The sequence below is a fragment of the Rutidosis leptorrhynchoides genome, chromosome 2 (genome assembly GCF_046630445.1).
Source record: "Rutidosis leptorrhynchoides isolate AG116_Rl617_1_P2 chromosome 2, CSIRO_AGI_Rlap_v1, whole genome shotgun sequence".
NCBI classification, from domain to species: Eukaryota; Viridiplantae; Streptophyta; class Magnoliopsida; order Asterales; family Asteraceae; genus Rutidosis; species Rutidosis leptorrhynchoides.
In genome coordinates, this window is record NC_092334.1 from 109,323,662 (window position 1) to 109,339,925 (window position 16,264).

General features: G+C 34.1%; 1 protein-coding gene across 1 annotated transcript; it reads left to right on the top strand.

Annotated features, from left to right (window-relative positions):
- The first annotated feature begins 4,170 nt into the window (after positions 1–4,170).
- LOC139888167 (uncharacterized) lies at positions 4,171–7,961 on the top strand. The gene is made up of 6 exons (XM_071871197.1): positions 4,171–4,374; positions 4,544–4,659; positions 6,619–6,757; positions 7,162–7,290; positions 7,392–7,485; positions 7,822–7,961. Exons 1-6 carry the CDS (start codon positions 4,171–4,173, stop codon positions 7,959–7,961), a joined length of 822 nt encoding a protein of 273 aa, XP_071727298.1.
- The last annotated feature ends 8,303 nt before the right edge of the window (positions 7,962–16,264 follow it).

Sequence of the window (16,264 nt, forward strand, 5' to 3'; positions counted from 1 at the left end):
TACTTAGATATTTTAGTATCCTTAATTGTTAAGTAATTATCGGTATTCGTGATCCTTAGCTCATAAGATTTCTTAGAGGTTAAGAAAGTTAGTTTTTTAGCCTAATAATAGATGTTGTAATCAAGAGTTGTATAAGATAACAAATCTTCAAATAATACACTCAATCTTCTAGTTATTTATATTCTACATTTTCATTATTTATTCTAATCTACTTAGCAACAAAGTCTTGCTATTTTAATCTTAGCAACAAAGTCTTGCTACCTTAATCTTTCAAGTGTAGATTTCTATTCTATTCTTGAACATTTACAGTGGTATCAGAGCTTTCTTCTTAAGGGGCTGTTATATTCACGATAATACAATTTTAGACTAGACATGGCATCTAGTTCAACTGCTCCAGCAATTCCAACATTTAATGGGTTGCATTATCATATTTGGGCAGTAAAGATGAAGACATATTTGAAGTCTCAAGGTTTATGGAAGGTTGTAGAGACTGATGAAGATCCTCCAGCACTCAGAGCAAACCCAACTGTTGCTCAACTAAAAAATTATGAAGAAGAGTTGCTGAATAAAGATAAGGCACTTACCTGTTTACATTCAGGACTTGCTGATCAAATTTTCACCTCAATAATGGACTTGGACACACCAAAAGCTGTGTGGGATAAAATCCAAGATACTGTACCTATGAAGGTTCTGATAGAGTAAAAGCTGTCAGATTATTGACTCTCAGACGAGAGTTAGAATTGTTGAAAATGAACGATGATGAACTCGTGAAAGATTATTCATCGCGAATAATGGATGTTGTTAATCAAATTAGACTTCATGGTGACAAGATTTCAGACCAGAAAGTGGTGGAGAAGATAATGATAAGTGTCCCTCAAAAGTTTGAAGCCAAAATTTCCGCAATAGAAGAATCTTGTGATATTAGCATGCTTACGATTTCTGAACTAACCAGTAAGCTTCAAGCACAGGAACAGAGGGTCAATATGAGATCTGAAGAAAAGGTTGAAGGTGTTTTTCAAGCTTCTTTCAAAAATAACAAGGCTGGGAATTCAAAACAAAACACATATAAGAAAGGAAATTAAAAAGGAAATAAAAGTTCAAACTCACGAAGCTCCTCTTCAACATCAAAGAAAAAAAATTTCCCTCCATGTAAAGTTTGTCAAAATACAAATCATCAAGAAGTTGATTGTTGGTTCAAAGATAAACCAAACTTTAAGTGCAATTTTTGCAAAAATTTTGGACATATTGAAAGATATTGTAGAGCAAAGAAAAATCAAGGCCAAACAAAGGAACTTCAGTTGGCAAATTTCACTGAGGAAAATCAGGAGGAAAATGAACACTTGTTCATGGTCTCACATGTCGATAAAAGTTCAAGAAGACTTACATGGCTTCTTGATAGTGGGTGCACTAGCCATATGACTCCAGAGCTGTCATACTTTTGTAATCTTGATACTAAAATCAATACTAAAGTGAAGCTCGGAGATGGAAGAATTGTTCAAGCTAAAGGGAGAGGCACCATTGCGTTTAAAACAAAGCAAGGTACCAAATATATTTCTGATGTCTTATATATTTCCGACCTTGATCAAAACTTGTTAAGTGTTACAAAAATGACCAAAAATGGCTACGGTGTGAATTTTAAGAATTCTCGTTGTTGCATCTCTGACACTACCGGTTCAATATTAGCAAATCTTGATATGGTAGATGATAGTTTCTACTTAAAGCTCGATTTTGTGGATGAAAGTGCTTATCATGTTGTGGAAGATAATAGTATGATATGGCATAAAAGATTCGGTCATTTCAATAACCGAACACTGAAGCACATGTATACCACCCAACTAGTCAAAGATTTGCCTATAGTTACCGAAGTTGATCTTAAATGTGAAGGGTGTGAATTTGGGAAAAATCACAGGTTGCCTTTCTCAAAATCTGGTGTGACAAGAGCCACACACAAGTTAGAAATCATTCATTCTGATATTTGTGGTCCTATGTCTATACCATCCTGGAATGGCAACAAGTATTTTATACTTTTTATCGATGATTACGCACGGATGTGTTGGGTCTATTTTCTCAACAATAAAGCTTCAGTTTTTTCTATCTTCAAGAATTTCAAGAAACTTGTTGAAGTGCAAAGTGGCAATACTTTGTGTATTTTGAGAACCGATAATGGTAGAGAGTATACTTCAAATGAATTTGAAGACTTCCTTCAACAACAAGGAGTAATTCATCAGGTCACGGTTCCATACTCGCCACAACAAAACGGAGTTTCTGAGAGAAAAAACAGAACTGTTATGGAGATGGCAAGATCGATGATTTTTGAAAAGAATCTAACCAAGATATTTTGGGCAGAAGCCATTGCAACTTCTGTGTATTTGCTCAACCGATTAGCAACAAAAGCTGTGAGTAATAAGACTCCGGTTGAAGCTTGGTCAGGAATCAAACCTTCAGTCAAACATTTGAAGGTATTTGGTTCTATTTGTTACTATCATATTCCAGATGTCAAGAGGACAAAACTTGATGCTAAAGCTAGAAAAGGAATTTTTGTTGGCTATGCAACAGAGTCAAAGGGATATAGAATATACGATTTGACTGATTGTAAAATTGCAATTAGTAGAGATGTGAGTGTTGATGAAGGAGCCTACTGGGATTGGAATACGAAGGAAGTTAAAAGGCATGAAGCTTCTATTTCAAGTCCCCAAAATGAATCTCATTATGATGATCCAGAATTTGATGTTGAAGACACAACTGACACCGAAGTTCTGAGAACCAGAAAGAGAGCTGATGTATACGAGTCTTGTAATCATGTTGTTATGGAGCCCGAAAGCTATACTGAAGCTTCCAAACACGATGAATGGAATGAAGCCATGAAAGTAGAACTTGAAATGATCAAGAAAAATGACACATGGAGGCTTGTTGATCTGCCAAAGGGTGTGGACTTTGGAGAAACTTTTGCTCCAGTGGCTCGCTATGACGTGATCAAGTTATTGTTAGCGGTAGCTACTCAACGCAATTTGAAAATTCATCATCTTGATGTGAAATCTGCATTTTTGAATGCTCAACTTGAGGAGGAGATTTATGTAAAGCTTCCTCAAGGTTTTGAAGTAGCAGGCCAAGAAGAAAAAGTGTACAGAATATATAAGGCACTTTATGATCTAAAGAAAGCACCCAAGGCGTGGTATTATGAGATAGACGCTCATTTGATGAATCATAATTTTAGGAGGAGTTCAAGTGCATTTTGCTGGAACTCAGAGAAGCAAAGAATTGTCGCACAATCTACTGCAGAGGCAGAATATATAGCAATCGCATATGCTCTTAATCATGCTGTTTGGATGAGAAATGTGATGTCCGACTTGGATCTAACTCAAGAATGTCCAACAGTAATCTATTGTGATAACAAGTCTGCTATTGCTATAGAAGAGAATCCGGTGCAACACGGAAGAACAAACACATTAATATCAAATATCATGCTATTCGAGAAGCCAGAAGAATGGAAAAGTCTAGCTGAAATATTGCACCTCTGATGATCAATTGGCAGATTTGCTTACAAAGTCTCTTACGGGGATGAAGCTAGATCAATTGAAAATTCGGCTTATGATGTCTAACAACAATCTTAAGGAGGAGTGTTAGCATATCTAAGCTTATTATTAGACATTAATCTTATGTTATGTAAACTTAGTTACTAAGAAAACTTAGTTATTAAGAAAACTTAGTTACTAAGAAAACTTAACTATTAAGTATTCTTAGCTATTAAGTATTCTTAACTATTAAGAATACTTAGCCATTAAGTATACTTATCCATTAAGGATACTTAGATATTTTAGTATCCTTAATTGTTAAGTAATTATCGGTATTCGTGATCCTTAGCTCCTAAGATTTCTTAGAGGTTAAGAAAGTTAGTTTTTTAGCCTATAAATAGATGTTGTAATCAAGAGTTGTATAAGATAACAAATCTTCAAATAATACACTCAATCTTCTAGTTATTTATATTCTACATTTTCATTATTTATTCTAATCTACTTAGCAACAAAGTCTTGCTATTTTAATCTTAGCAACAAAGTCTTGCTACCTTAATCTTTCAAGTGTAGATTTCTATTCTATTCTTGAACATTTACAAGAATTGGGTTAAGAACAAAAGAAACGAAAACTGTTATAAGTGTATGTGTTGCGACAAGCATGTACAGAGGTTATACTCACTTCAGTGGAGCTTGCACTAAAAGCTATATTTCAGGTGATACTATACTTGTTACGATTGTATCTAAATGTTCAAATATAATATTTGCTCTTTCCGGAGGCATGTTTAGTTCTGTACGTTTAAGACTTGAAGAAATTGCTAAGAAGCAAGCTGGGGAAATATGGGTGTATGCACATGTGTATGCTGTACTGTTTATCATGCTTTTGCACTAGGGTCTTCAAGGAAAAAAAGAAAAAGGAGACATAACTGGTCATTCGAGATTTTGTCACAAGCTTCCAACTTACGGCTGATAAAACCAATTTCAAGTGACTGATGATTTGATGCAACGTTTCCCTGATTTTGATGTTTTTGTAGATGATTCTTGGGGTCAAGAATCGTTTGAAGGGGAGAGTATTGATATACGTTATATTTGAATTAGCTCATGCAACTTACGTGTGGTTTAATTTGGGGAAAATCATGCCAGTCACGTGGTCTACTTCAATAAACAGCTAGTCAACTGCAAAGTCAACCAAGCCAATTCTGTTAGAATGATTGACGTTGTTAGAAATTAGTTAGCATACGAGTTATATAACAGATTCATGTAATAGTTTCAATTCAGCTTTCAGTTGTAATTTCGTTCTTCTATCTGTAATTCAATCTCAGTTCTAATAGTAATAAAAATACGATTTGACTCCATTGTTCTTTCTCAAATTATAGAACTACCATGTCTAATCGATAGTTAACTCCGATCAATCGATCCAGGTTAACGTATCAGTTTGAAAAGAATTGAATGAAAAGAATTGAGCCGTAATCGTATAGCTTCTTTTTTCGATGAGTATACTTGAGTACAACAACAACAACAACAACAACAAAACCCGATACCACAATGAGTGGTGTATGGGGGAGGTGAGATGTAGACAATCATTCCCCTATCTGAGAATAGAAAACAAGTCATTTCTCCACACAAGGTAGAGAAAGGCATCCCTCTCTCTATTCGACAGATAAAGAGATTGCTTCCGAGTGGACCTCCGGCTAAAAAGTAGGAATATAAATTTTTTTTTTTTAAATAGTAGAATAAAATTAAAAATAGGAAGAAAAAAATAAATAATAAATAATAATAAAAATAAATAAATAAATAAATAATAAATAAATAAGATAAAAATAATAAATAAATAAATAAATAAATAAATTTGAGTTTATTATCAATTATTCAATTAATCAATTTAATTTTAGCGTTTGTCTGTTTCGATGAAAAGAAAAAAAAAATTAAGTCCCTACTGTTATGATACATTGATACATCAGACACTTAAATATTTAAATATGTAATGTTTAGTTAATGAAAATGAATTCAAGTAAACTAGTATAAACTGTGAAGAGATAATTAACAATTTCCTACCAAGAATGTGAGAAGAGCTTCAAAAATCATTGGTTAACTATTACGGTATGTAATTCTAATGTTAAATTCTTCATGTTTATTGATATGACGTTAATTGTCGTTTTTTTTTTTAAATAGCTTATATTATTCGTTAAGGAATTAGGGCCTTTTTTTCGCCTCGCACAGGGTACTCTAATTCTCGGGACCGGCCCTGATTTTTCAGTAGTTACCGTTTGCATATTCATTCGCTAAATTGATAAGCTAGATTGATAAGCTAGATTGTGGAAATGAAACCAAATCATGTTTATTTTTGACGATTTGGGACCTGCCTGGGCTTTTCATTATTTAAATACGGATGCCGATAATGAGTTGGATCTGAATCTAAAGCAAGCACATTTAAGTTCAGTATAATCGTACATGGCTTCAAGTTAGGTGGAATGCTGAATTAAGATTATGATGTCTAAACTGCATGTTTTATCTATTCAGGAAAAAAAACAACTTGGAGGCTAGCTGTCTAGGGTTAGAATGGTGCGTGCAAGTACTCAAACTTGTTGCCTTCTGCTTTGCATGATAACATTACAAGTCTTGTGCAGGTACTTTCTTACATGATCAGTTATGTAATTGGTTGACTTTGACTTTATTTTCCGTCAGTTATAGTCAGGGCCGGCCCGTGAAATTCAGTGGCCCAGTGCGAAAAATGAACATAGGCCCCCTTAATTAAGAAATTCTCTATTTATATATCTATATATAAAAAATATATCACTACATGATAAAATGGCCCCACTGATACGCTAAAAATTTGTGAAGAAATCATAAAAGTGGGCCCCTCTAAAAAGTAAAATATTCCCTTTCATTTTTGTCCCGTGAAAATATATACCTAAATTACACCTTGAATTTTTTGGGCCTCAATAAAAAGAAAGCTGGATAATCGTTTTTGGGCCCCTAATTTTGATGGGCCCTGTGCAGTTGAGTAGCCTGCACAGGCATTGGGCCGGGCCTGGTTATAGTAATACGATTACGAGAGTAGGATACATAGATGGTTGCTAATTTTTCTTGTTTTTTATCCTGCAAAAAGGGCTGACCAGTATGTCTTAGAAGTTGGTCGAGAGTTACTAAAGGAAACCATACAATTACAAACCGGATCCCGTATCTACCAACTTCAAGGGCTTAGACCAAGCACGTGGTATGAAGTCAAGATATCGTATCCCGCTTCTGTAGGTACAATACATCATCATCTTTAGAGGTGGCAAATTGGGTGGATCAGTGGGTTGGGTAAATGGTCAAAACGTGACCGGGTCAGAACTCAGAACGGGTATTTTATATTTCCTTTAGTTTCTTATATAAATATGAATATTTAATTTAATGTAATTAACGTATAACGTATTAAATATGTCTTAAAACACTTATGTAATTAAGATATTAATAATAATAATGTTGAATTAAGAAATCTACCAAATTGTAAGCATACACTTCCAGTGCGTCGAACCCATCTGGCTCGTTAAATATGGATTATAACCCAAAATACTTTTTCAAATAAATGGGTCAAGAATGCCACCTCTAAGCATCTAGTTTGGTTACTTTGTTGTGGCTGAACTCGTTTTACTTTATGTTTAACCAGATACCTGCTAGGTTTTCCTTACAACTGATAAAAGGAGATTCTGATTTACTGCTAAAGCAAAATAGGAAATTACTGAACACTGAAAAGTTGATTTTCAAGAATGCTGATGCAAACATACAAAATGACCAGGTTTGAAGTTTGCTTGTGGTTATATATTTTGGTTGTGTAGCTTGTTATGACTTTTGAGAAGCTTGCAGTTGATTTGTTTTTTTTTTTTTTTTAACTTATAGAAAAGTCAAACGTATGTCATGTTGACCGTGGAGCCAGAGGGAGTGGTAGCAATACCTCGTGGAAAGGAAAGGGAAATGGTCATTTATAACATAGGTAACTTTCACATCATATATTGCAACAATGATAATGTTGCTGCTTGTATTTTTCCCTGTTTAAGTGGGTTTAAAGACTGAAAATTCGCACAATATACGGAGTAATAAATAAAACACCTCAAAATCAGTTTATCCTAAAAATAAATAAAATAAAAAGAAAACCATTACACAACTACTATAAATTTATAAAGACCTGCTGATTGTTTATAGAGATATACTTGTAACTTTTTTGGATGAAGTGTTTTGGGTTAACTTGACCGTGTAAATTACTCTTTTTCACATGATATCCAACTCACCCATTTTCCACTTTTAATTAGATGCTTCATATTTTTTGCAGTTTGCGATGAACTAATGCTAGGTATCCCACACAAAGCTCGGTGGGTTGTGATTCTGGCAGTTGTTTGTTTGGGTATTGCATTTGTGATCCCTTCTTTTCTACCACCACTTCTTATACGTTCAGATCAACTCCAAGGTTGACTTCCAAGAATTCTTGACTTGATTATCTTGATAAGCTGAGTTTTTTTTATCGTCTGATATACGTAGTAATTAGTTAGGTAGGAAGGATAATTGTAACATTTTTCATTAGGTCATAACTTTGTTACATTATGGAATTTGACCACATTCAATATCGTGTTTGGTTCCATTTTCGACTTGATAAGATCCTATTATCTTTTTCTTGTGCACTTCAAATATTTCTTTATTATTGAACAAAAAGAAATGAAATTTCTTTCATCCAACCTCCTAACTTAACAGCTAGTTTTCACTGTACGTGGAGGGAAGCAGTCAATAGCTCAGCTTATCTTGGCAATGTTTACAGATCTTCACTGTTTAAGTTTCTATGAACAATATCTTGTTGCTACATTGTGTTTGTAATCATTGTGGGTTTACAAGGAAACTTACAATTCTAGTCCGTTAAAGTTTATCTTTATTGTTTTGGGGACTGCGGTGTATAAAATATGGCAGGAAAATATTCTTGTATCCACAAAGGCAATTCTAAAAAGGCATGGGAGGCTCGGAAGGGGTACAAAGTGATCGATCGCTCAAGGTCCAAAATTTTCAGGGGTCCAATTTTTTTATATGTACAGATACAATCGGAGATTTGAGAAAACAGGAATCTATGGAAACACAACTAAAACAGCGAAGGCGAAACACAATAGCCCCAAATTAACAATCAAATGCCCCAAAAAAAGAGGAAATTAAAGTCCATTAACATCTCTTTGGGCCTTTTTCCAAATAGTTTATATTATTCGTTATGGTCTAAGAGCCTTTTTTAAATAACTTATATTATTCGTTAAGGCTTAAGGGGTTTTTTCACCTCGTTTTAGGTACTTAAATTCTTGGAACCGGCCTTGTAGAACGGCCCCAAGATTAATTAAGAAGACTATTTCTTTGGTTTGTTTAAAGCTTATGTCTTTTTGGTTTAAAAAATCTCGAAATGCTTTACGACTTGAACAATAGCGCATCTAATAGGGTGGCATGGGGTATCCAGCCACCCCCAACTGTCCCACTTCCAATATATTATTTGCCCGATTTCGATAACTTAAATCCAACAACTTCTATTAAACCACCCTTATTAACTTGATTAATACTTTGTTTATTATATTTGGCCCAATAGCATAAAAAAAATACTCCGTATGTGGATCAAGCTCAAATTTGATTAATACTTTGTTTATTATATTTGGCCCAATAGCATAAACAAATATTCGGTATGTGGATCAAACTCAAATTTTCGTTAGATGTTGTTGATACCTATTTCCTTATGAAGTAAGGCTTAGTGTATCAGCACAATACTAGAAGTATCTAGCTAAAAGTAGGGGAATATTGCCGATTGATGTTTACCCTCGGGAAATAATCCCTGCAGACCCGGTTCACAGATCTGGAAATCTGTGGGGTGGCTTAATCAATCTTTTTCCGCTGAGCGTTGAGCTACTAGCCGGATGACTTCTAATGAGAGAAAATACTATGTGAGAGAGAAAGGTGAAATCTCTGGTCACAAGTTATCAGAGTGTCTGAATGTGTAAAATGACGACCCAAGGGGTCTATTTATAGTGACAGATCCACCGGAGTGCTTGGGGACACGTGTCAGATGATGATACGTTCTGTTATTCGTGATCCGAAATTTGCGCTGGATGTGACGCTCTCCGGCCAGGGCTTAAGCGCTAGGCGGCCTTCAGGGCTTATGCATGACGGAAGTAGCCTACACAGCGAAGAACGCTGGACGGACAATTTCACAAAACTGTTGTTCCCAGTGTTTCTGATGCTAATTTCATGCGATCATTATGCCTTTATGCGTGTATACGATAGGATACACCATTAAGTCCCCCCAGTTTAATGACTTAAACGTTTGAAAAAGGGTTAAGTCGTTAAACTTTTGCTAACACATCCCAAACAAGTCTTCTCATTTCCTATTTGCATCGGGGAAAACGTTATAGGCAATAATGACAGACGAATTTTACTGACTTGGTGATGATTGTTTTTAAATGGTTGAAACACTCCACGCGCCTCCAGCTGTAAAAAGCGTTTCTGCATTCTCAACTTTTAAACTTGCCCATACACGTGTCACGATCGTGTCCATAAAAAATGCATTGATGAATCTCTATATAAACCGCCATAACCTTTTACCCTCACTTTTTTACCTTTGTTCAAGATCCAAAAAGCATATTTCTGCACAAATCTTAATCGCTTTCTTCAAGCTTTATTTTCAACTTTTTAAGGTTTTTTCATCTTTCAAGGTTAGTTATACTTCATCGCACTGTTATTTCTTATTCACTTTTCTTATTCACATTATTACCATGGCTTCTGCGTCGAGTACTGGCCAAGAAAACGTAGAGCTTTCTACTTCAGAAACAACTGACCTTCCTGAGGTTAGTACGATAGCCACATCTTTATCTGAGAACCACTTTGACGGTTTGAAGATTGCTTTTCATCATTTATATCAATACAACCCTATTCTTCCTTCTGCTAGTCAAAGGGCCAACACACCTCCTGTCGGTAAAATTGCTTTATACGCTTTACAACTTACTCACGGCAATCTCCGTGTTCCTCTTACACAATTTCTTCTCCGCATCCTCAGATATTTTAGAGCCTACCTGAGCCAAATCCATCCTCATGGTCTTCAAAAAATTATTCTTTTTGAAATGTATTGCAATGCCAACAATATAAAGCCACGTCTTAAAGTTTTTATTTCTCTTTTTAGAATTCGAACAATTAGCCAATGCTGGCTCACCATTGATAACAAACCAAAAACACATTTTGTTGGCACAAATAGAGTTTCAAACTTAAAAGGCTGGAAGGATCCATTTTTCTTTGTTGATGAGGGGGTTATTCTGGAAGCATATTCCGTTGTCCGTAAATGGAAATCTATAGATGCTGGTGTAGGAAAGGCTGTTTCGTTAACCGCCGCAGAAAAGCGAATAGTGAACCATCTTAAAGAACTTCGCCTTCCACCCAGATCATACGAGAAGTATGAGGGGATTCTTGTTTTGTGCAAAGTAAGCTAAGAATGGCCAAGTACTTCTGTGCCAGTACTTCGCTAGAAGAATCAGGGTAGGATGTGTTATGATCATCCTAATACATATACATGTCTGTCTATTTTATGTCATTATTGCTTATATTGCTGCATTTGCCTTTATTTAATTATTTGCAGAACAAACCGAGATGCTTGTCCGCTTTGCTATCCTGTCACTAGATCTTGAGGATGACGTTGAAGTCACCGCTCGTGATAAAACCCCTGCCGAGCTAGAGGCAGAAAGGATTGAAGCCGAAGCTAAGGCGGCTGCTGCTGCCAATGCTGAAAAAGAAGGAGAAAGCAACGGTAGTAGCTCAGACAGTGAGTCTGAGTTTGAGCGGACCGATACTGAACGGACAGCGGAGGACACCACTACCGAGCAAGAAACAACTGGCTCGGTTGATATTACTGGTGATACACTCCCCAGCCCTCCTGTAATAAAAAAGATACCCAAGAAGGGTAGAAGCTCTAAGAGAGCAAAGAATGTTGAGGGGAGCTCTAAGCCAAAACGCCGAAAGAGTATGCCAACATTGCCTTTTCTTGATATTGTACATATCTTTGTTCATAACTGTTATGTTTGTCTATAATGTATATTTTATTATTTATTATTATACTTTAATAATAAATGAATTTATATTATTTATTTTATGGTACTTTAAATGTTAATTAACTTGACAAATACTTGATGAAAAACAGATTGGTGTTTGCAAAAAGTTAGTTAACTTCTTGAATTTCGTTATGATAAACTGATGTAATTTTATAACTTGTTGGATGTTTCTTTTGTTAAGTCACTTGAACAAGGTTGGGAGCTAGATTAATAAGTGCTGTGATAAGGCTCAAATTTTGTTTTGTTTTGGTTGGTATTGTTCGTTCGGCTCCAGTTTTGTGTTACGCAATTTTTTTTGGCAGTTTGTTTACTGAATTTTTAGTATTTCCTTCTGGTTTTTCGGCATGTCGGGATATCCTTTTTGTCTTGTAAAACAAGTTGTCTCAACAATCACGTTTGTTAAACCATAAATATCAGTATATCAGTATTGTTACAAAATAATTGATAAACTTATTTGTATGTATAAAGAATCAATCTTTTACAATTCATAAAACAAGAGAAAAAGAAGTAATAAAATAATAAGCCATTTCTCTTAACTATACTTTTTTTTTTTTTAATTGTACACTCCTAAAAACCCCCTGCAATTTACTGTATGTGGATGCACCAAACGTTTTATAATTGTTTGTTTGACAGAGAAACATAGATTCATATAACCTTTTTTTTTTTTTTTTTTAAGCGAGGAAACTCTCCTATGAACGAGCACATTGGCTCCCTCATAGATTCATATAGCTTTTCATGATTCATTATCATACTTGACTCGAACCTAGTAAATCACATGAGTTATATCACAATAATCCCTTAATTTAGCAACACTATACATTGTGCCAACATTGTATTGTAGTCCTATACAAAAATGATCAAAAGACATCTTGACACAACTCGGGAATGTGTTTGGTTAAGATCAATGACACAACTAATTGTTGATTCTTGTGGACTAGAACGCGATAACAGTCCAACAACTATCCATGAAGATAATGCAGCTTGCATAGCACGGATAAAAAAAGGGTAAATCAAAAGTGACCGAACAAAACATATACCTCCAAATTCTTCTCATATACTCAAGATCTCATTAAACACAACCAGATTGAAATGAGATATGTTCAATCCAGCAACAACACTGCTGATCTTTTCACCAAAGCACTTCCAACTGTTATTTTCAGAAGACACATTCACAATATTGTCATGAGACATGTTCAAAAGATGTAACAGCTTAGCGATGTCTGATTGAGGGGGAGTCAACTCTATGCTGCACTCTTTTGATCCTTAGCTAAAGTTTTTTCCCACCGGCTTTTCTTTAACAAGATTTTTAATGAGTCACACAGTCAGTGCTAGTTGATCTTTAATGAAATAAAATTGTCATTCAAAGAGGAGTGTTATGATCATATGAGTCATAAAAGATGACCGACAATTTAATGTTACACATATATCAATCATCTAAAGTCAAAGACAAATTTATAGTTGATATATCATGATTGGATTTTGTACGGTAATCAAGTAGCATATGTTGAATGTAAGAAAGAAACTTGCACCTTTCTTTCTTAATACAATTTCTCATTCTATCTTTTACTCTGCACTTGCTTTTAATCCTATAAATTAATAGGCCACTAAATTTGTTAACGACAACTTAATTACAACAATATTATAATTATATTATCTATTTCTATTTGTACATTTATTTGTACATCGAACATAAACTAACTTATAAATTTACTGATAATGTCCTCCATTATTTAAAGATAAGGATTATAATCTTAAAATCCCTAAAATAAATCAAACTTCTTATAATGACGTCTAACGGAAGCACAGGTTTTGTTTGATGTTCGTGTTTGTATTTCTACAATATTCTATTATTTGGGTCTACTAGATCACTAGAGTTCAAATAGTTCAAACAGGTCCGTAAGGATCGTAACTTTGATCATTTCATCTATTTTAGTTTAAATTCTGTTTTTGTTAGATTAATCTTGAAACCCAAGTATGGTCCATTATTGTTGCAGTCCATTAATAATAGAAGAAGCCCAATTTGCAGCCCAAAAGGAGTTCAAGTTGAAGAATAACTCCACGTGAGTTTAAATAATTGTTAGATAATATTAGTGTTTGAATTGGTAATTAGTGTTGGAAAATTGGTTAAAAGTGTGTTTTCACCAACATTGGACACTAATTAATATATGATGAGTAGTCAATATTAATGATGATAAAAAAAATGAATTTTGTAGCCACTAACGTGGGCTTTACAACGAACTAAAGTGTGTCCAAAACGGAATAAAGGTGAATGAGATATCGAGTCTCAAAGTTGTGTGTTTAGTGCAAAATTCTAAATGGCTTTTTGGAAGTAGGTGGAAAATTGCACTATAAATAAAGTGTTAAGGGTATGAAGAAACAGAACAAACATCTTATAACCATTCTTATATGATCCAAGTTCCATTCTCTAAAAAGCAACAAAGGTCTCACAGTTCGATTATCTATCAGGCAAGTGTTCAAGTTCGGCAGTACGCTGCTTCGGACCGGTGTACCCTGGGAACAGACGTCGAATCTGTTTAAGGGAATTGTGTCAAACACAAGTCCGGTTCAACCTTCAATTCGGTTTGATTGTTTTAACCTTTTCAGTTCTTATTCTATATATATGTTTATGATCTGATTATATTGAGTAATATGTTACTCGTTTCAGTTTCGTATATATTTTACCTACAAACTTAAACAGACTCGAATTATATGGAATTGATATGTTTATAATCGGATCACAGAACTGATAGAATGGATTTAGATATAAGTTGACCTGGTCACCTGCATATATATTATGTTATTATGCTATTATAAATATGGTTCGCTCATAAATGGTTAAAACTGGTTGCTTTGAAATCGTTAGAGTGTATGATTTTATTTACTATTTTATAATATGCTTGAATATTATAATCTATTAGTGTTACTTAACTTAAATATGTATGAACTATATCTTGGTGGTTTATATAACCTTGTACAAAAGTAGGTCTGCATATATAATCTGAACTTATATTCTTTAGTCGATATAATATGCCATATTCGATCTATATGTGCTGTGATTTATTTGCTACGGGTTGTGTATTAGTTTCGCCGACCTTAAAGCATATATTGGAAATACAGCTTGACTAACCAATATGTTTAATATTATATGTCCATTATTATTATTTAGATGGATCATATCTATGGATTTTTGCAGTGAGTATAATATATCGATTATTTTGTATGATGTGTATGATGAATTTTAAAAAATATCATGTGCCAGTGTTGATGTTAAATTAATATAGAATGCTTGTGTCACGTAGTATCAATGACAACAATTTTCAAATTGCTGCCGATGTATTTATGTTATCATGTGTATGTATGGTTAAAATTTACATGAGTTTATACATATTGCTGTATATATCTTTGTGATTTTTATAATATTAATGGAGTAGTTGATAGTAGTTTTGAAACTTACTTGAACATATATATTATTATTATCACTTTTGAAGTTTCAAACGTCCACTTTATATCTATAGTGGACATATCATTATATCATAGTAATAATATTAATGGAGTGGTTGGTTTGTTGATTAGCATGTATACTCTATTAAATTTAAAGCTATCTTGGTTTGAAAAATATTCGGTTAAATCCCTTCCTCACATAAAGCATGGTGATTAAGTCCAATGTGTCAGACCCACAACCCCACACTCTTTCCATTCGCCACGTGTCATCACTCTCCGATTTTCTTTTTTTTTTTTCTTTTTTTTAAAAACAACTAAAATTACGGATTTTCATCCGTTCCACATACAGTTTCATCAAATCCTCTCTAGGTTTTTCATCTCCTTCAACCTTCTTTCCACCTACAGTTTTATCAAATCCTCTCTAAGTTTTTCATCTCCTTCAATTGGTTCGTTCTTCCTATGGCTGCTGACATGGATGTCCACCTGACCAATTTTTGAAATCAAATTAACCTAAATCGGCAGTTTCATACGGAAATTTAGGATCGCTCTCATCAATCAACAATCAAATTAATCAACAAAATCATCTTCTTTCATCTTTCTTAAATCCAATCTCCTATTACAACCGAACCGAATGACGATACGGTTAATTAGGGGCTTTAAAAAATTAGGGTTATAGAAGATTCTTTACCAACAAGTTTTACAAGAACATACCCAATCAATCGCTGCAACCGGCGCAATCAATCGCTGGAAAACTCAAATGGTGCCGGCGAATTTGATTGTGTATGGTTTAACAAACTGAAACAAAGTATGCAACCTCCAAGTCATGGCGGTTTTGGTTGTCGTAGCGGCGGCGGCTGAAGCAACAGTGTCCAATTCGTGGCGGTTTTGTCAATTTACGTATCTAATTCATAGATATCCTTGGAATAATTTGATTGTTAATAGGAAATCAGTATATGTGCATTCATCTTCCAGGTTTGTAATTTGATTGTTCCAGGTTTGTAATTTTGTTAAATTAAATTGTTAAATTTTATTGTTAAATTTGATTGTTAGATTTAATTGTTCCAGGTTTGTAATTTTGTTTAAACAATTTACTCGATTCTTTGTAACATTTATCTTCAATCGCCAATCGTGTAACTGTTTAAGAAAATGTATGTAATTTATTTAAAACAAATCTATAAGGATTGTTTCAAAACTTGATTGTTAATATATCTTAAAAAAATTCAT

Excerpts from the sequence above, each read along its gene's own strand:
- LOC139888167 (XM_071871197.1), top strand. The coding sequence starts at position 4,171 with ATGTACAGAGGTTATACTCACTTCAGTGGAGCTTGCACTAAAAGCTAT. Across the intron at positions 4,375-4,543 it reads TGTATGCACATGTGTATGCT|ATGATTCTTGGGGTCAAGAA; the intron begins GTACTGTTTATC and ends ATGTTTTTGTAG. Across the intron at positions 7,486-7,821 it reads AATGGTCATTTATAACATAG|TTTGCGATGAACTAATGCTA; the intron begins GTAACTTTCACA and ends TATTTTTTGCAG.